At 37.7% G+C, this 20,335-nt stretch overlaps 8 protein-coding genes across 8 annotated transcripts; 4 read left to right on the top strand and 4 right to left on the bottom strand.

Moving 5' to 3' along the window:
• Positions 1-6,514: 6,514 nt before the first annotated feature.
• Positions 6,515-8,196, bottom strand: CBG02872 (the record flags this gene model as incomplete). The annotated part of the gene is made up of 5 exons (XM_002631052.1): positions 6,515-7,018; positions 7,064-7,327; positions 7,376-7,538; positions 7,588-7,930; positions 7,992-8,196. Coding segments are annotated over 5 exons (1,479 nt in total), but the record flags the coding sequence as incomplete, so codon positions are not given.
• A 501-nt stretch (positions 8,197-8,697) lies between these two features.
• On the bottom strand, positions 8,698-9,480 carry CBG25585 (the record flags this gene model as incomplete). Its single annotated transcript, XM_045242375.1, has 4 exons — positions 8,698-8,976; positions 9,024-9,205; positions 9,257-9,357; positions 9,407-9,480. The coding sequence occupies 4 exons, from the start codon at positions 9,478-9,480 to the stop codon at positions 8,698-8,700; spliced, it is 636 nt and encodes a 211-aa protein (XP_045098124.1).
• Positions 9,481-9,873: 393 nt separating this feature from the next.
• Cbr-ooc-3 lies at positions 9,874-11,478 on the top strand (the record flags this gene model as incomplete). The annotated part of the gene is made up of 6 exons (XM_045242374.1): positions 9,874-9,928; positions 9,976-10,085; positions 10,264-10,734; positions 10,779-11,004; positions 11,051-11,186; positions 11,238-11,478. 6 exons carry the CDS (start codon positions 9,874-9,876, stop codon positions 11,476-11,478), a joined length of 1,239 nt encoding a protein of 412 aa, XP_045092181.1.
• Positions 11,479-11,983: 505 nt separating this feature from the next.
• Positions 11,984-14,577, top strand: CBG02874 (the record flags this gene model as incomplete). The annotated part of the gene is made up of 5 exons (XM_045242373.1): positions 11,984-12,038; positions 12,287-12,492; positions 12,829-12,933; positions 12,984-13,949; positions 13,993-14,577. The coding sequence occupies 5 exons, from the start codon at positions 11,984-11,986 to the stop codon at positions 14,575-14,577; spliced, it is 1,917 nt and encodes a 638-aa protein (XP_045092180.1).
• Positions 14,578-14,749: 172 nt separating this feature from the next.
• On the bottom strand, positions 14,750-15,189 carry CBG02875 (the record flags this gene model as incomplete). The annotated part of the gene is made up of 2 exons (XM_002631055.1): positions 14,750-14,932; positions 14,980-15,189. The coding sequence occupies 2 exons, from the start codon at positions 15,187-15,189 to the stop codon at positions 14,750-14,752; spliced, it is 393 nt and encodes a 130-aa protein (XP_002631101.1).
• Positions 15,190-15,806: 617 nt separating this feature from the next.
• CBG02876 lies at positions 15,807-16,234 on the bottom strand (the record flags this gene model as incomplete). The annotated part of the gene is made up of 2 exons (XM_002631056.1): positions 15,807-15,941; positions 15,986-16,234. 2 exons carry the CDS (start codon positions 16,232-16,234, stop codon positions 15,807-15,809), a joined length of 384 nt encoding a protein of 127 aa, XP_002631102.1.
• Positions 16,235-18,098: 1,864 nt separating this feature from the next.
• Positions 18,099-18,525, top strand: CBG02877 (the record flags this gene model as incomplete). Its single annotated transcript, XM_002631057.1, has 2 exons — positions 18,099-18,347; positions 18,391-18,525. 2 exons carry the CDS (start codon positions 18,099-18,101, stop codon positions 18,523-18,525), a joined length of 384 nt encoding a protein of 127 aa, XP_002631103.1.
• A 797-nt stretch (positions 18,526-19,322) lies between these two features.
• Cbr-ttr-18 lies at positions 19,323-20,095 on the top strand (the record flags this gene model as incomplete). Its single annotated transcript, XM_002631058.1, has 3 exons — positions 19,323-19,476; positions 19,522-19,649; positions 19,958-20,095. The coding sequence occupies 3 exons, from the start codon at positions 19,323-19,325 to the stop codon at positions 20,093-20,095; spliced, it is 420 nt and encodes a 139-aa protein (XP_002631104.1).
• Between the last annotated feature and the right edge of the window lie 240 nt (positions 20,096-20,335).

Genomic DNA, 20,335 nt, shown 5'->3' with positions numbered 1-20,335 from the left:
CTGACTCAAAAATCAAAATTACTTTTTGAGATGAAAGAGTTTTATTATTTCAAGTTGAACAGGTTCGAATTTGTGTAAGAGATATCTACCGTAGTTCCTCTAATAGAATGCCACTCAAACCGTCCATTTTGAGCCCGATTATCTCGATTCCTGTGAAAGTTACCAAAAATGTGTCAACTAATAAATTGTTTATCACATTACTACCAAGGTTTCATCAATTGGCAAATTATTGATATCTTGTGATGATGTGATCTACAGAAATCGAGATAATTGAGTCCAAAGTTGACGGTATAGGCGGGCTTCTAATAGAGGAAATACAGGATTTGGCCAGAAATGAACAATAAGAGCTGGACTGGAAATTTCAGGGAAATTATTTGAAAATTTATCCAAAAAGACAAACTCCGATATATCATAATCTAGACTAGTCCAAGGTTTTGAAAAATCAAAAATCTGAGAATTCAGGTTTACCTGATATCTTCTCGACCACAGTAGTCTTGACACGTCATTCTAACTACAGGTGACGCCAGTTTCTGACTCCAAATATACCCGAAATGTGTTATGAAATGAATTACCGTATTTCCTCTAATTTTGAAGCCCATGGGGTTCTATTTTTCAACCTCCTTTTTAGGAGATTACCAAAAACTGAAATTGTCAGAATTTTTTGAAATTGAGAGAAAATATATACAATAACCGAATAGACGAACTGAAATGTTCAAACTGCACTAACTGAACTGCCCGTACTTTTGTTATAGGATGCGCTTCTATGTTTTTAAGCACGTCAGAGGGTGGTCTTCTATTGGAGGTGGGCTTCAAATAGAGGTGGGCTTCAAATAGAGGTGGGCTTCTATTAGAGGAAATACGGTATACAGGTTACGGTCACTCTCAAAAAATCGTGTGTTCTTTTGCACTTTAAGGACACAAACATTCCCAAAAAAAGGGAAGAACTGGTAGACCCACTGGATGATGACACATTGTAGAATCGTGAATAAAACTTTAGAAGAAGAAGAAGAGAGTGACCGTTTGAAAGTTTTGAGAGAAAAATAGTGTGGAATCAATAGGACCCTCTTTAGAGAAGGAGAGTGAGACTGTGTTGTATGGCCGGTATAGTGTGCTTTTCGCACAAGACTTTGTTTGTTTGTTTGTGTAAGTGAGTCGGATATTCGGACGAGGCGGGCGGACGACGGGCGGAGCGGATCGAGCCGCTGGGAGTGAGAGAGTTGGGAGAAATTGGTGGGGGAAAAGAAGGAGTAGAACTGTAGAAGATTGTACTAATTCAATAAATAATAGTTAAATGAGTCATAGTAAGACTGGATGTATGAAGATAAAGAATCGAAATACCGTAAACACTCTAATACAACGCCACCGTTAACTTTCAACTTTGAGCAAATTTATCTCGATTCCTGTGAGAGATGCTAAAAATTGGTCAACTGATGAAATATTGTTGATATTAGGATAAATGATTTATCAGTTAGCAAACTTTTGAAAAAAAAAAAAATGAGAAGCATGAAATCTGAAACAATAGAAACTTCCAGAATCAGCCTCATTATTGAAATCCGAAACTCCAGTCCCTTATTGTTTTCCTGTAGTTTCCAAATCCGTTCAATTCTAAAATAAAAAACCCATAGGAAAAAAAACTGTTGTGGACTGATCTCACTATACCAGAGAGTCCATGGTGTGCAACTCAATTTGGGTCAACAATACTCGGCTATTTTTAGTGTTGCGAAGTGTGGGATATTTTAGGAAAGACTCCCACTATAGAGAAAAAATACTAATTTTTATCGTAAACCAAAAGTTTCGGATTTTAGGAAAATGAGGAACTTCAAGAAGGTTCAGGTAAGAAGGAAGATATTCAGAAGTGAATTAAAAAAGAACAAGGAGTAACCAGTAATCGAACAAATAGTTACTGTAGAAAGAAAACCATAGGAAAAGCTAGAGCAAACTTGAAACAAAAGTTTCGAAGAATCAAATGACATAATCAGAGTAGTAATGGAAATGGGAGGAGCCACCTCGATTTTCTATTTGTGGCTCCGAGGGGAAAGAGTGTCCTCAATTGGATCTCTTTTGCGCGGTGCGCACGGCTTGGGTGTCTCGCGCCACACAGTTTATATACAAACATACGCACTTTCACATACACGAATCGGAAGAATTAGAATGGAATACCTCCGACGGCTACACAGAGGGAACGGATGGAGGAATTGAGATGAAGTGGACACCCCCGAGAATTGATAAGAAGTGATTATGATGCCGTCGGGATTTCCCGCCTTTTTGTGATCGGATCGGTGAAGAAGAAGAAGTAGAAAAAGTCGTGAAGACGCCGCCCTTTTGGATCAAAAACAACAGTAGTTCATGACCTAGGAAAACAGAAAAAAAACAGACTGTTTTCGTATTTACTCTTTTATATAAAGCGTATATATGGGTCTCTTTTTTTCGGGGCCGCTCCTGTTGTATGTACTACTCACGAAACAAAGAAAACGAAGAAAAAAGTGGGTGTTTGGAAGGTTTCACTCGACCAAAATATCCTGCCGAGAAGGAGATTTTTTGAAAAATGGATGGCCCGCATAGGGGACCGGAAATAACCGGGAAGGTCTTGAGTTAACTGGAAAATTGAGAAATGATAGACAACTGAAAGATATAAGATTGCACTTTGGTCTTTACTACTTGAGACCAGAAACCCAAATTTATGAATCTGATTCTATTTTTGGAATTGTGTAGAAACAATGGGAATGAAATAAAAAATTGACCAAAAACAGGGGTTTGATCAGCTGGTTTACGTTTTTGACTTTTCGAAAATGGGCCTGCCACAGAACAGACAGGAATCAATATATTGAATCCGCAGCATATAGAATCCTGGTAGAAATTCTCTGAAATGAAGAATATGTGGGAAAGAAGTTTCAGAGGAAGGAGTTCATAAGGTTTTAGGGTTCAACTATAATATCATCAGAATAATCAAAATCCGTGGGATCTGAAAGCTATGAGAAATGGTATCGAAAGTCTGAAAATTTTCAGAATTATTGAAAAAGGATCTCAACACATTTCCATCTGAGATTTTGGTTCAGTTTACAGTAAAAGAAAATCTCAAGTATAGCATTGCACAAAACGGTAATCTACATATCGAAAATATTTTGTCAGTTGAAAATTTTATGATATTTCTCCACCGGAAAAAAGGGCTCAAAGTTGATATTTAGAGTTGAACTCAATAACTCTCCGTATTAGACATCTTACGCAATGCTGGGGATAATTAATCTGGAAAACTTTCAATTTTCATAGACGGAATATTCCGGTACACAGTTTACATAATGCATTCAGTTACAGTATATTCATTATGATCGAAAAAAATGAACGTTATATCTGAAAATTTGTGATTTGATACTGAAAAAAAACAGATCTTGGTGATAACTCGGCTGTAACTAATGAACGAATTCTGAAACTTTCAGAGATATCTAAATATATTCAAGATATTTTATCCTGCTAACGTCACATTTATTTAAAATCTATTTAATTCAGAAATTCGACAGTTCGTGATCAGCAGAATCAAAAACTAAGAATCTGAAGCTCAGATATTAATTTTAAATTTTCAGAACTAGTTCTATCCAATATTCAGATACTTAAGGCTCTTGAAACCCATCATTCTGAGATTCTACGGGGTCTATAAGAATTCAATTATTAGATTTATGAAACACTTGATTCATTGAATCCATGGTCTTTCAAATACTGGGATTTAAACAAGAGCTTGGTGGTGAATTGAATGACTAGTTATGAAATCCGTAAAGTTTTCCAGGAACAAAAACTATAAACTGATCCATTGGTATCTGTTTCTAATAGAGCCTTGCGTAATCCATCATTCTTCCTCTATAATCCCATCTTTCTTTTTTTCAACAATCTCGAATCACGTACCGGCTAACATGTTTCCTTATATCTGGTTTCTTGAGGTGTCTCCCTCGTCTCTGACAAGCAATGATACAGACGTTGTCCGCAACTATCACTTTCTTAAATAACGAGAGAGAAAAGAGAAAGAAACCAAGAGATAACGGAGAGAAAGTGCATTCAGAATCAGAATCAGGAGTCAAGACTAGAGTAGAAGAAAAAGTGAAATTTCGGGATATTGGAAAAGTACAAGAATGAACACAGAAAGAGAAAATCAGAGAGAGAAATGAGATAGAAAGGATCTGACGTGAGAACAGGATTACTGTAGACATAATGAGAGAATCAGGGAGAGTGTGAGACCTTGAACGAAATTAAGCCTCGAGATGAATGTCATTATCTAGATCAGGCATACTATACAGATAAGAACAATAAAACTTGACAAGCTTGACAAGGTTCAAATTATCTTAGCGGAAACGGTTTGAAAAGTTGCAAACACTTGAAACCTATATTCGGAATACAAATAAAATAAAAATCAAGGTTTTTACTCAATATTCTCAAAAAGTTTCAGTTCAAGCTACCGTATATCCTCTAATGGAAGCCCACCCAAACCGTAAACTTTGAGCTCAATTATCTCGATTCTCTTGAAAGATGTAAAAAATTTGGCAACTGATAAAACATTAGGGATATCAAGCCAAATAATTCATCACTTGACAAAGATAGTTTTCACAGGAATTGAGATAAATGAACTTAAAGTTGACGGTTTGGTGAACTTCTTTGTGAGGGATTGTTTCTGGATTTTTTCTAAAAGTAGCAAGGGAAAAACTGTTGTCGGTGCCGATATTTGGAATACAAAGAAAAATATTTTTTAACAAAAATCAAAGTTTCAGCTCAATATTTTCAAAAATATTCAGATCAATCTACCGTATTTCCTCTGATAGAAGTCAACCAAAACCGTCAGTTTTAAACTCATCTATCTCGATTTTTTGAAAGATATCAAGAACTTATCAACTGATAAATAATTCATCATAACATTGCCAATATTTTATCAGTTGATAGAGTTTTGATATCTTTTGATGAAATCAAGATAATTGAGCTCAAATAAAGTGGGATACTATCAAAGAAAATACGGTAGTAGTTTCCTGACGTCCTCAAATCTTTTTCCGATCCTAAGTTCTGATGCATTATTGTAGCTACAGTAATCTTCTGAACAAAGTTATTCAGCTTATGAGATCTTAGGCCGGACATCAGATCTTGAACAGCTTTGTTCCGAAAACCATTGAGCTCAGCAAAGGATCAAAAAAGGATCAAATTCCATCAAAACTGCGATTTTCAACAATTTTTGAATTTCAAAATCTAAAATAAACACTCAAAGTTCTCTCGTTCAAAGTTGGTTTATAATAGTTTTTGTGAAAAAAAAACGGCAGAGGGGAGAATTGTGTGGAAGGAGCGGCTCCCGGGTGGTTGAAAACATGCGCGAGACTAGGTGTGTTTGGAAAGGATGCAAAATGGGAGGTGAGGAAGTAGCGTGCGGATTGAAGAGAGTAGATACTGTACAAATACACGACGACGATGATCAAGTAAGCTTCTTGTCCTTCGAAGTTTTCAGAATCGAGGGATGCGGCGTCAGAATCAGAGATGGGTTCTGAAAAAGGGGGCGTGGCTTGAGATAAAACATAAACAAGCTAAAAAGCAAAAGAGTGTGTAAATGCAAAATTTGTAAACTGCTTTCTTCTTCTTCTATTTTTCGTGTTGTTTTGTTTTCTTGCAGCATGCCTGATGGTAAACAACTCAAGTTATCTTTTCTCTACAAATTGGAGTTGACTCGAAGCGGAAGAAGACGTTTTTCAGAGACTTTTTTTCAGAGAAACGAATAGGAAGTATAGAAAATTTGTGAATTGAGAGAGGAAGGATGTGGTGATTTAGGATTCCAGAAAAAAAAAAACTGAAAAAAAATGGCGAAAAATATACAAACTTGAGAACTGAAAATTTTTGGCTAAATTCAATAAAAATTCGAAAACAATATATTTTTTCTGGTACAAAACATGTGGAAGAGAAACGTCGGTGACCGTGGCCGAAGGTCCAACAACGACAACTACCGTAACCCAATTTTTTCCCGTATTTTTAACTGATTTTCGTGGACTATAATATTTAAATATATATAATGATTTTTAAAGCGAAGGTTCTTGAAACGCCGTTTTCAAGACAACTCAATTCTGAAAATAGAAGGAAAAATCTGGAAGTGTCTGATTGTGAAAAATAACCAGTTTTTCAGATTTTTCCATCTATACTAATTTCTGGATTTACGAAAAGGCTTCTTCTTATTATTCTTCTTCTTCAAAACGATGTTGTTATGTGTATCCGTTTTTTGAAGATTTTCACTTGACGAAAATAACAACAACAACCACAATACAGAACTAGACGGGCTTATATCTTTTTGCATATATATTCTTATATTGTGTTCCCAATTTATTGTACATCCTTCTACTTTTCGGTTCCTTTTTACAACCAGCTCTTTGACATACTCTCATTCACTTATCTATTCACGAATGTTACTGACAGATTTTGAATGGTTTTCAAGCTCGAAAATTTTTTATTTCGCCAGAGATAATGTTGAAAAATAATGATAAGACAACCTAGAAAAAGAAGACAACTAGAACTTTGAGCACAGATTCTTTACCAATAGAGACCAGAGAAGAAGTGGATTTTGACGTTGTAGATGAGGAGAATAGATGTCGTACTTGTTTTTTTCGACCGTTTTGATGATGTAGTCAGTTGTGGCACCAGTGGCAGCAAGAGCCGGTCGTACAGCCTTTGGTACCTGATCAATCTGACGTCGAGCATCAGCTAACAATCTTTTCGCCTCGTTTACTAAATCCTTTGTCATTCCCACACTTTCATCCAACTTCTTTTTCTTGTAAAGACTATCCGGAGTGGCACCGTTCAAAGACATGACATCAGCAGGTAGAAGCACGATTCCACGAGCCAGAAGAGGATGAGTTGCACGGATAATATTGGCGATTGCGTATGCGGCACCTAGACCTTTTGCTACGTCATATGTCATTGGAAAAACTTTGGTTTGTGTTGAACTACGAGCAAGAGCATCAATTTGGAGACACAGGAGGGACCCGATTGTTGATTTACCATAGTCGCATAACTGAAAATGTTTTGAAAGCATGAAAATATTTTAAAGTAAACTCACAGCATTAATATCGGAGAATTGACGATCACCGATGGTTGATTGACGAGTTTCAACTAGTTTTAGCAGCAAATCAGGATTGGCACTGGACGCGAAAGAGCAGAGAGCGATAGCGACAGGTTGACGAGGAACTGGAAGAGGCGAGATTCCATAGATTGAAGAAATTGCATCTTTCCAAAACTGTAGTCGATACATTGCTGATGTATCGCCTTTCCGTGTATCTACTTTATCTCGAATCGATGCCAACTCCACGTTCAATGCATTCAGCTAAACCATGCATAACGATAAATCTCGTGAGATTTCAGTCTAACAAACCGCAACTATCTCTGGTTGAGCTTTCTTGTTCATTGTCAGGATTGCTTGATAACTATCGACATCTTGCTTTTTAATCATGTCGAGACAAGTTCTGAACGCGTCGTTGGCTTGAGTTTGACTGATTTCGAGTACTCGACTGCTCTTCGGCATAGATTTAGGAACACTATAAAAACAAATTTATGAAACAAATGAAAGACACATAAAGCTATTACCGTGCACCCGGAATATTATTAAAGTCTGGCGAACGACTAGATGTTTTCTTCTTTTCATAGGATTTGTCATTGGCATTATTATCACGATTATCGGTAGCGAATGGAGATGATTTGATAGAAAAGTGGCGAGTAGTTACTATTCTTGGGAATCCGAGTCTTCCGAGGAGTGATTCACTTCGGAGACACGTCCGCTGTGCGTTCCTTGTGATGAGCATTGTCTCTGACGCTGTTGCTGCTTCAACGAGCGGATCACTGCGAATTCTGGTGACATCGCTTTGGCACGATTGTCGAAGGTGATGAATGATGGACAGTTGAGAGCTTCGTCGCATGTTCGGTCGTGATGCTGAACTTTTTCAGTTTGCAAACGTCAATTATCTTTAGTACAATTAAAAAAATGAACCAACTAACCTGATCTTTCTTTATGTACTGGAAGGGGTTCGCGATGAAAGACGTTCCGTAGATCAAAGCAACTAGAGAGATGCTCGTTTGGAAAACAACGTCGAATGGAAGGTTCACGAACGGTTGCTCAGTAAGACGCAGGTAGAAACGATGTTGAGCGGCCGAGTAGGCACAGTGGAGCAATGAGAGAACTGAGACGATTGTGATCAGACTGCAAGTACTTTTCTTTGGCACTCGGAGTCTTCATGATAAATGTTTTTTGCAGGAACGAACAGCTGTTGCGTTCCATAAACGTTTCATTGGCCACTTACCGATTAATAGTATTCGCCATAGCGAGAATCAGTGACCAATCGAGCTTTTGGAAACAAGATGATTGTTGTCTCCGGGCTCTGAATACGTTAAGCTTCAAAATGATGCAATTCAGTGAACATCAATAAGTATAAGGACTGGCTATTAACCAGAGACACCGTAAACAAAAATAATAAAAAGAAGAATATGTACATTTATCAGAAGATCCAGGTAACAAGCAAGAGTGGTATTTGAAGAACTAGAACTAAAAAGAACGATTAGTAAACAATAAAAGATGAAATGCCGGTGCGAAGAATGTGCAGAAGATTCAGGAACTCTAAATTTTGAGATTTTTCAAGAACAGTCGAAAAAAAGTGAATGTTGAGATAGTAAAATATGTCACGAAGTGATAAATTGCAAGTTTCAATGTTTATCGTTTTCCTCTTCACACTTGACATGCGTAACGAGATTTGAGGAGGACTTTATGATTTTTTCCTTTATCAATTTCATCTTCTCATTCGCGAGATGCTTCACACCAAACTTCTCCTCCAACTTTTCAAACATTCCTTTTGTTGTGTTATTGATAGATTTTTTGAATCCCATAAGAAGAACTTGTTCGTAGACAGAGCTCATCCGTCCACAGTCGATGGAGACTGTGACGCTGCGAAGTACGTCAGTCAGAAGTGCAGGATGGTGCTGATCCTATAAGATTAATGAAATCTTGATGTTTATATTCAAAGTTAACTGACCTCTGATGGCTTATAAACGCATCTCTCATGAAGTTCGAAGAGGGAAAGATGTGAAACGTTTCTCGTGTATGTGACAAGCTTCTTCGATACTCTATCATATACGCTTTCCTCAATAACTGGAACAACTCGAATGTCGGTCATCCGTGAAATCCATCTTGGCACTCGTTTGAGAATTGAACTACCTGAACTAATGAGATCATTATTTTCTAGAAGGAATTCCAGAGATAACTTACCCTGTTTGATAATCAATTTTTTTGTAACGATGGTGTTGTCAGTGATTTGACGCTCAAGAACATCTTCCGACAGAATATGCTTCGCATGGGAGTTTGGATATCTACATGTCTACAGAGTACACAAACTGTTCATGAGATTGGCCTACTAACCTGTCCCAAAAAGCACTGACCACCTCGTCGAATGAATATGGGAAGGAAGTACATGGAGAGTCCCAAAGTTTCATCTTGATTTTCGCTGAAAGTGTTCGAAATTCGATAAAAATCGAGTGGAAAACGAGGAGAAGTGGAGAGAAAAATGCAAATTGCTTGGGTCTGCAGGCAACATGAACTACGACAATAGTTCAAACACCGCATGTCTACCGTAGTCTTCAATTAAATTCGGCTTCCGAAATTTGTTGCGAAATTGAGCGGAAAATGGCAAATTTCGAAAAGAACCAAGCTTGGTTTGGCCAAGAAAAAAAAACTGATAAAAATGCAACATTAAAAGTACCGAACTGATTGTGACTGTTTTTATCGCAAAATCGAATTGTCAGTTGCCTTGTAAACATCTGATTTTCTATTTCATTTTTCCGATCGTTCCCTTTCACACAACAAGCACAAAACTTGTTTTTTTCCAGATGAAAATATTATGGATCACAATAATATTTCTGCACCAGCATGTATATTCGCAAGGTACCCATATTGTACTATAATAAAAATTTAAGAAAAAAGTTTTTCAGAAGATATAGAAGTTCCGACAGAAATATGGAGAGATCCCAACGATCCAACTTCTGATCACCGGCAATCATCCGGCAAAGGATTGGTTTCAGTTCCAGCCCCTGTACAAAAAGTAAAATGCTCGCTCAATACACTGCTAACCCCTTACATAGTTACAGCCTGACCAGAGTCTTCGTTTGATTCTTCGTCAACTCCTACAAGATATTCATGTCGATTACCAATTAGAAGGTCCCATTCAAAGAGAAGTCCAGTGAGTTTACAGAAAAACGAAATTTCCTTTCATATATTAGGATTACAGAATCAAAATATCCGGACACAGCATGTCAGTTCTCTCTAAATATCTGAATGACAATGAAGCCGACTTTCCTGAAGACAGAGAAGCTGTACGATCAGCTCTTTCAAATATTTTCACAGTTCAGCAAGCCGAGTCTGATCCCACTTGGCAAGATACACTCATGTTCTTGCAGCCATTCATATTTACCTTGAACCTTTTCATTCTTCCTGCAGCTGCAATCGTGGTACTTCGATCAATAGTCAGGCCTCGAAACTTTTGGATTCTAGTTTTTTCAACAATTCTTATGGTTTCTATGTACTCTGGCTACAGCAAAAAGTATCAAGAAGCTGAAGCAGCAAAGTTTGCACAGTTCCAAAAATCGTCACAGGATCCATGCGCACCAGAAGGAGTTTTGTCCAGAATGTTAGAAATTTTCACTTCGCCGTTTCAATACAGACAGAAATCGAATTGTCTGAAATACATTGAAGTGAGTATATCTTTATTTTCTTTTCAAAGTAGAGATTATTGCAGAGTCAAACAATATCGATCTTTCACGAGATATCCATCATCGAAGTGTTTTCCGAGACCGTCTCCAGTGGATTCTTTGCCTTCATCTCAGGTTCAGCAAAACATTTCAATCGGTTTTTCCGAGATCTCTATGATGGTGCTCCATTAATTGCTCAAATTGTGATGACAGCATTCCTCCTTATGATGGTCGGCACAATTCGAACACCATTTTTTAGTTATGAACCGGTTTGTAAGTATTCGTATGTCGAATTTTAAGTCATTTATTTTTATTTCAGTATTCACATTCTGCAGTTCCAGTATTGGGAAGATTGTTGGTTGGCTAGAAGGAGGAGAAACCGAACATAGACCTTCTATCCAGTTTCACGTGCCGGCAAAAGAGGTGAAAAGATTAGAGCAGGGAAAAAAGAAAACGTACGGCGTCAGTGTATCTCCTTCTGATTGAACATTCTGTAAATATTTCAGATCCGCAATGATAGAATTTCCAAAATCGGAGAAAGAAGACGCCTTGAGTGGAAAAGAATGTGGGAAAAAGAAAAAGAGAGAGAAAGAAGAGCGGACGAAGAAGGAAGACGATTCAGTGGCTGCGGATTCACCGGTCGACGACGATCTGATTTTAATAGAGGACTCGAGTGAAGACGAAGAAGAATCCAAGTCACATGATAAGCTGACCAATGCCTCTTCTCTATCAGAATTTAGCTTTTGATGACTCGCACCGTTCAGATAGGTCAACCCGATCAACATGTTATCAGTTGTTTGTACAATCAATATTTTCATTCATGATTTACTTTTTTCATTTTTAGACTAAGCTATAGCTGTCTACTTAAGACTAACATTTTCTTGCATTTCTTGTATATCTTGCCTACCATCTACCTCTTCGAATTTCTTTACTGGTTTTACTGTACTGTCAAAGCTTTCAATAAATCATCTCGGTTTCTGACTCGAGTTCAATAAACAATTGGAGATGTTTACCCATCTAGATATTGGACGCTTCTTCAGGTTCCAAATCATTCTGATGACGTTTTTTGAAGACGTTTTTCACTAAAAATTTAGTCATCGTTGTAATCTTTGCTGTTGAATTGTATTGAATTCGTTGAATACATAGACGCAGAGAGTGTAACACAGGAGGCAGAAAGATCATTCAAATCAGAAATTCTCTGTTTATATTTTCTCAGATCTATTTGTTTCTTCATTCATACAGAAAGTTACAGATGTCTACTACACGGTTTCTTGCCACTTCACTTGTGAATATTAATGCATCCTCACGTAAGTGAAGCTCCTTGAAGCTTTGAGCTTTTTTTCTTTAAAATAAAAAATTTAAAAAAAAAACTTTTTTTTCTCCTCTAAAAATGTTTTCTTTAAAAGTTTGAAAACAGCTTGAAGCTGTTACCTGGGAAAAATAATTATAGGTCAGAAGCAATTTTAGAAGATGCCTTTTAATAAGTTTATCTGAATGAAAGTTCACTTCCCTCCAATTACTGTTCTCTTCTCAAAAATCACTAACTTCTTTTCAGGTAGATCACTGTCTCTTATGGTGCGAAGGTCGCGAATCTCTCTCGCACCACAACGTGGTCTTATCACTATGATCGATAAGCAACAGTGCCGACAGATCACTGACTACTCGGCCAAAGACAGTCGCATAAATTCAAGGAAACTTCGAAAGCACGACGGATCAAACATGGATGGAGCCGCGATCACTGCTGCTGCCCTTAAATCACAGGTATGATTCAAAACCAATTTCTGGAATCGTTCTAGAAACATCATCGTATTGTTTTCAATTAACGAAATAGAATTTTTACACTAAAATTCAAAGGAAACATAATTTTTCTTATTCCACTCGTTCAGAACCTGAAATATGATAGTTCGCACACTCGTCATAAATCTGAATTTTCTGAATCGGAGCTGATTTTCTAGAAGTTATTTCAATTTTATCCCTTTGCCCTATGTTTTATGACCACGAGGCGTAAGGCAATAATTCTTCGTTATCAGTGATGAGTGGTGACATGAAACATTCAAGAGAATAAGAAGACAATATTGATTTGAAGAATTTTTTCAGGGCGTCGAATACATGTTTGGAGTTGTCGGATTCCCGGTAATCGAAGTTGGAATGGCTGCTCAGGCTCACGGAATCAAATACATCGGGTGTAGAAATGAGCAAGCGGTGGGAATCCAGAGTTGAATTACAGGGGAAGATAAATAGAATTGTTCCAGGCCGCATATGCTGCTCAAGCCATGGGATACCTTACTGGTAAACCTGTTGCTCTCCTTGTGGTCTCTGGTCCTGGAATCCTTCACGCTATCGGAGGTCTTGCCAACGCAACCGTTAACTGCTGGCCAGTCATCTGCATTGGAGGAACTGCTGACGTGGATCTCGAAAACCGTGGAGCATTCCAAGAATGGAGCCAACAAGAGTCTGTCAGAAACTCTTGCAAACATGTTAGTAGACCAACCAGTCTTCATACCATTCCTGCCCATATCGAGAAGGCTGTTCGCTGTGCAATGTATGGAAGACCAGGAGCAGTTTACGTAGATCTTCCTGGAAATCTTGTGTTGACAAGCACAGAAGAAGATATCAATTTCCCAGAAGCCGTCCCACTTCCACCACCAGTATCCATTCCTCCAATTGCTGAAATCGAAAAGGCCATCAATACATTGAAGAGTGCTAAGAAGCCATTGGTGATTGTCGGAAAAGGAGCTGCCTGGTCAGAGCGTGGAGCCACCCAAGTTCAACAATTTTTGACAAAATCCAAACTTCCATGGCTTGCAACTCCAGGAGGAAAAGGAGTTGCTTCTGATCTTCATCCAAGATTCATTGGACAAGCCAGATCATTGGCTCTCAGAGAAGCAGATACCGTCTTCCTTATCGGAGCTCGCCTGAATTGGATTCTTCACTTCGGACTTCCTCCAAGATTCCAGAAGGATGTCAAAGTTGTTCAAATTGATCTTTGCCCAGAAGAGTTCCACCAGAATGTGAAGACTGAGGTTCCACTTTTGGGAGATATTGGAGAAACATTAGCCGAATTGACACCAAGACTTGGAGAGTGGACATATGATGAGTCAACTGAATGGTTCAAGAAGCTCAGAGAGAATGCTGAGAAGAATAGAAATGCTGTTGAAAAATTGGTTGATGATCATTCAACTCCATTGAACTACTATGCTGCATACCAACCAGTAAGCGTTTATTAGAGACAAACAGGTCTCTAGAGATTCTTAATTGCAGATTCGTGAATTCCTTGCCAACAACGACGTAATCGTAGTCAACGAGGGAGCTAACACTATGGATATTGGCCGTACCATGATGCCATCTCGTCTTCCTAAACGTCGTCTCGATGCTGGAACCTTCGGAACAATGGGAGTTGGACAAGGATTCGCACTGGCCGCCGCTCTCTGGGCAAGAGACCATTCACCAAAAACCAAAGTTCTAGTAGTTCAAGGAGACAGTGCTTTTGGATTCTCAGCTATGGAACTCGAAACCATTGCCCGATACAATCTTCCAGTGGTCACTGTCATCATCAACAACTCTGGAATCTACCGTGGACTCCTTCCAGAAGACGACAAAGCCATCGAAGGAGATCGTACCCTTGCTCTTCCAGTACTTTCACTGACTGCAGAATGCCGTTATGAAGAGATGTGCAAGGCTTTCGGTGGTGCTGGAGCCGTTGTCAGAACAGTTCCAGAAATTAAGGCTGCCCTTGAGAAGGCTTTCCAAAAGACCGACGGACCAACTGTTATCAACGCCCTCATATCGACAGACTCAGAGAGGAAACCACAAGCCGATCATTGGTTGACCCGGTCCAAAATGTAAATAATTAACTGTAAAATATTTTTCTTTGCATTTTCGCAAATTGCCTGGCTGTCTACTATAATTATTTTATTAAAACCTGTAGTTTGATATTTATGTGATAAAAATATAATTTTTGTCCCTGAGTTTATTTATTTGTACAGACATAAAAATATTTAGAAAGAAAGAAGATGAATTACAATCTGAGGAATCGTCTTGATGGGAAAAATTCTCCGATGTTCTCCTCCTTTTCCGCACTTCCACTGCTGGATCCAAATGGTGAACGAGCGGAACTTTTGACTTCTTTGCTGGATCTCATATCTCTCTCAGACAATTCGTCAAGTTTCCATCTTCTGAAATCTTCCTGGCGAGAGTTGTCCTGAAAAAAAGAACGGATGAACACGTTGAGAAAATAATCGGAATCACCTTGAAAACCTTCATTTTTCTGCTGCTTCTACTCAAAAAATCAGTTGAAATGATTCTAGCTCTCGGTGCTTCTTCTGGTAGATCGAAGCTTCTGATAGGATCAATTTTCGTTCTCAGTTCTTGCATTCTGGCGATTCCTCCATTTTGAGCAGTAGAATATCCAATAAGAAGAAGAAACAGGAAAGTAGCGGGTAAAATGAAAAAGTTCATGATGAGAAAAAAAAACTTTTCAAATAAGAAGAAGACGTCGCTAAATCGTGTTGGTTATGTACTGACGGATGAAACGAGGCACAGTGTAAACCTCGAATACCGGGTTTTTTTATATTTCTCGCTGTAACAACAGAAGCAGCAGCTTGTTCAACCAAGATTAGAATCTTGAAGCTTTGCGAAGATAGACTTTACAGCATAACAAATGAACACATCAAAAAGGAAAAAAGAAGAACAATAGAATGAAAATATATAGATAATGTGTTCATAAAGTACACTGATGTGTTATTACTTTCAGGAAAAAAACTTCTAAAATATAATTAATTCGAACTTGAAGCTTGATGGGGTATATTCAAAATAAAGTGGAATTTCACTTTTTCAACTTTTCTTTCTCGAAAAAAATGTCCGGAAAAGTTTTAGAAAGATAAACAATTTTCCCACAATCATTAATTTAAAAGCCATTCATCACAAAGTACTGGTCTCTAATTTTGAGTCATAAGTTTATTCAAAAGTTTTTTTTCAGATTTTCTAATGTTCACAGTGTGTCAAACAATAAGACTTTTTTAAAACATTGAAACCGTTTACTAGCAAGACCATTTTCAAAGAGAGTTCAATGATGTTTATGGGTTGTACTCAATTGGCAAGTTCTTGCGGCGGACCATTCCGTCTCCTTGGAACCACTCACGACGGAATTGCTTGGCGGCACCGTCTGGGGTGTTGGTCCATTCAACGGTGATACGGTCATTGTTTGTGTCCTGAAAATAAGAAGGTTGACATTCATCTATGAAAGCAAGTGTACTTCCTGTCCGAAGGCGAAAGCATCGCAAGAGACGGCGAGGAGAACAGCCTTCTTTGGGTCGAGAACTCCACATGGTGGATCGACTCCAAGACGTTTCATGTTGGTGGTCTTGATACCGTATCCAATACGACGGGAGGACGAGTTGATCACCTTGATGTGGTAGGTGTGCTTGTCGTCGTATGGAGCATTGAAGACGATCTTGGCGTTTGGTTGGGTTTGGATGTCTCCTGGCGGGACGGATTGAGCCATATTTTTTGATTAGCTGTATCTTTTTTGATGTGGACCTGTATTGTTTACTTTCACCTTATCATGTTTCACATATTCCTGATTGAAATTGTTAATGAATGTAACCTCCTTTATAACCTCCTCTAACATCCTCTAACCTGTAACCTCCTTTATGGTCCTCCTCTCTGGAACACAGGCTACAAACAATTGATAAAAAACTGATATCTAAAATAATGTTAGGAAAAGTGGGTCTAAACCAGACTGACTTTTTCCAAGTGTCCACAAATAACCGAACAAGATCAAAAACAAGGTACAAATGGAAAATAGCTAAAACAAAAATTAGGCAACACTTTTTCGTCAATAGGGCGCTTAGTAAAATGATTTAGCTACTGCTGAGCAATTGCTCAATTTTCTGGCCCTACTCTCTGTCCTCTATTCTATGTATTATTCTATGTTCATTTATGCTTGACATGTATTATTCTCCTCTCCCTATTTCTTTTTAATGGTCACTCTAGTTCTAGTTCATTTTAGTATTTTACATTTCCTCTCACTAGAATTCATTATTTGTTCATTTGGAATCTGCTTATCATGTATTTTAATGTTTTTTTCCTTTTTTTCCACGATTCTTGCAATCGTAAATAAATAAATAAATAAATAAATGATAAAAAGTTCCGAAATTCTGAAACTCTGAATTTTCGAATACTGAACTTCTCGGAACCTCTGGGACTCCACCGCACTTCTAAACTTCGAGGTGTTCTTAAATTTAAAGCTTTTGAAATTTTGAAGTTTCCGAACCCAGAATTTTGGAATTTCCAAACTTCTAAATTAAAGAATTTCTCAATTTCCCAATATCTGTATTATTTTTCAAAATTCCAGAATTATTGAATTCATAAAAAGTTTATAAGTTCTCTGAACTTCTATGTTTTTTTTTAACTCTGAAACGTCGAATTTCCGATATTCCAGCTATTTTTTTATTTACTGAAACTTCCAATGTGAAGTTTGTCCGGAAAAGAAATACTACAGTTCGACTCCAAAACCAACTACATAGATGCAATACCTTGTATTCTAAAAAAAATTATAAAATTTCATATTCTAGAGTCTGAAATTCAAAAACTCATAAACTCAAAAACTCAGAGTTCTCAAATTTTCAACTTCTAAAATTCGGAAGTGGGAATTTTCAGAAATTTAAAGAGGTGCGATTTATAGCTCTCAAATTCAAAAAGCTGGAAATTCAACCGTCAAAAATTAGAATTTCAAAATTTTTAAAATTCAAAGTTTCCGAATTCCGGAGTTCCAGAAATTTAGAAATTCCAAAATTCGGATATCCGAAAACTCGAAAAATTGGAAATTCAATTACTTGAAAGTTGCATAATTGGAAAACTCGGATTATCAGAAATTAATAGATTCAGCGAATAAATCAGAATCTCAAAAATCTAGATATTGAGATATTCAAAATATGGAAATCCAAAAACTCAAAAATTCTCAAATTCTCAAATTTAGAAATTTGGAAATTGAGAAATTCCCAGTTCATAATTGGAAAAACCAAAAATTTAAAAAGGAAATTGGAAAAACCGAAATTTGAGAAATTATTGAAGTTCAGAAGTTCAGAAGAATCGCAGAGGTTCTCAGAAGTTTAATATTCAAAAACCGCTAAGATCAGATACATAGATACAGCTAATCAAAAATATGTTTCACCATAAAAAAATCAATTTTCAAATTTTTTTTTCTCGTAACATAATTTATACTCTTTCCGTGAGCCCTCAAACTTTTTTCTCTTATCAGCTGAGAGATCTAGAACAAAGATCGAAAGATCTGATAAGATATGAGAGTATATAAGCAGATCGTTTTGTACAGTATCCTCATCGAGTTCAACTCAATCCAAATCGCCATGGCCCAATCCGTCCCACCAGGAGATATCCAAACCCAACCCAACGCCAAGATCGTCTTCAATGCCCCTTACGACGACAAACACACCTACCACATCAAGGTGATCAACTCGTCCGCCCGTCGCATTGGATACGGTATCAAGACCACCAACATGAAACGTCTTGGAGTCGATCCACCATGTGGAGTTCTCGACCCAAAGGAGGCTGTTCTCCTCGCCGTCTCTTGCGATGCTTTCGCCTTCGGACAAGAGGTACACTTGCTGGATAGATGAATGTCATCCTTCTTATTTTCAGGACACCAACAATGACCGTATCACCGTTGAATGGACCAACACCCCAGACGGTGCCGCCAAGCAATTCCGTCGTGAGTGGTTCCAAGGAGACGGAATGGTTCGCCGCAAGAACTTGCCAATTGAGTACAACCCATAAACATCATTGAACTCTCTTTGAAAATGGTTTTGAAAAGTGAATGGTTCTTCTTGTACTTCCTTGTTATCTACACTCAAAAACTAAAAACTGTACTTCTGTAAAATGGTGGCCTTCGTATAAAATTTGGCCGCAGGCACGCAACTGTTACAATATAACTCTAGTTCCAATATTTGGAAAGTTTATTCCAATGCCTAAATTTTTGTTTACAAAATCGTATTCTGATTTCTCAAACTCTCGATCCCAACCCGCATATCCAGATAATTGCCCATCCAACAATTACAACCAACCGGATAATTGTTTTCAATCAGTTTTTTTCGCTTTCCATATGTCACTATTTCCAAAACCTTTTTTCTCACTTCTTTGACTTTTTAGTCTATCAATGAAACGACTTCCCGCTCAATCTGACCATGAAACACAACAAAAAAAACCTTGGCTTCTTTTTGTCCACTTATCATTTTGTTGACCTTGCCCAAAACAAGAAGGTGTAACTGAATCGAATTCTAGGTCTCTTTGGATTCCGTAGTCTTTTTGGTAGTTTTGATATCAAAACTATTTGAAAAGATGGAGAAAAAAAAGTTGTGGCAGTGGGAGGTGGTTAGACTGACGTCTTCTTTTTTCATTCATTCATTTCCACTTCCCATACCATACAGTGGTCAATAACCCTTTTGATAAAAGTATAATACGTTGGAACTGTGACTCATAAAGATATGAAATATAGTGTCATGAAACATCACTTCCGTTGGTTTTTCTTCCGTATATATACATAGTTAAAATTCGAATTTCACATCTTCTTCAGAATGCATCAACTAATTCTTGTTGCTCTTTTCGTTTCCACCGCTTCCTCTCTTCCATTCATCGGATCCGTTCAATCGGTTCGAGTCACTGGAAAAGTCACCTGCAATGGATCTCCAGCTGAGAACATCAAAGTGAAGTTGTATGAGAAAGAGATCCGTGAGTTGGAATTCTTTGACTCATTCAAAAAAGAATGAGTTTCAGTTCTCGACAAACTTCTCGATGAGCGATCCACTGATGTTAAGGGATCTTTCAGTCTTGCCGGAAACAAGAAGGAATTGACTGCTATTGACCCACATGTTAACATCTACCACAAGTGCAACTACAAGGGGGTGAGTTACAAGTTTTTGGGTTTGCAAGCTTCAATAATACAGGAACACTTTCGGGGACCTCCTTCTCAAAAAGGTCTCGTGCAGAATATTTTTTGATTATAAGAAAAGTAGGAAACTGACTGGATTACTGTAACCCCAGAGATGTTATTTTATGTTCTCTCGAAAATAGGCCACTTGTGACATCATTCGAAGCCACAATTAGATAAGATATAGATTTACCGGAAGCGGTTTGATATAAAATAGATATAAAAATCAACAGAAATGTTATTCTTCAATCTGCTACAGTACTTCAACAGAGGCATTAACAGGTCTGCTACAAGAAGCTGAAAATCAAGATTCCAAAGAGCTTCATCAGCGAAGGAGAAACCGCCGAGAGAACATTCGACATTGGAGAGCTCAACTTGGCTGGATCCTTCTCCGGAGAGTCCACCGATTGCCTCAACTAATTTTTTAAATCGATTTCTCGTTCTCATGTTCTTTTTTTTCCATTTCATCTCAAACTAAAAATCATTGAATCAATTTGTCCCTCTTTCCCAATAAACACAGTTCTCTCACCCATTCTTTTCTTCTTTTTTTTTCTATCACAGATTTTCTCGCTTTCGCTCATCATAACGAATTGGACAAGAGAGCGGACAGGACACGCGCACACATATGCGTTTGCTGTAAAATAGGGTCGTAAATTGGAA

This window comes from Caenorhabditis briggsae (genome assembly GCF_000004555.2).
Source record: "Caenorhabditis briggsae complete genome, chrII, whole genome shotgun sequence".
Classification (NCBI taxonomy): Eukaryota; Metazoa; Nematoda; class Chromadorea; order Rhabditida; family Rhabditidae; genus Caenorhabditis; species Caenorhabditis briggsae.
The sequence above is the reverse complement of the archived record's forward strand: the minus strand, read 5'-3'. Positions and strand labels throughout refer to the sequence as shown.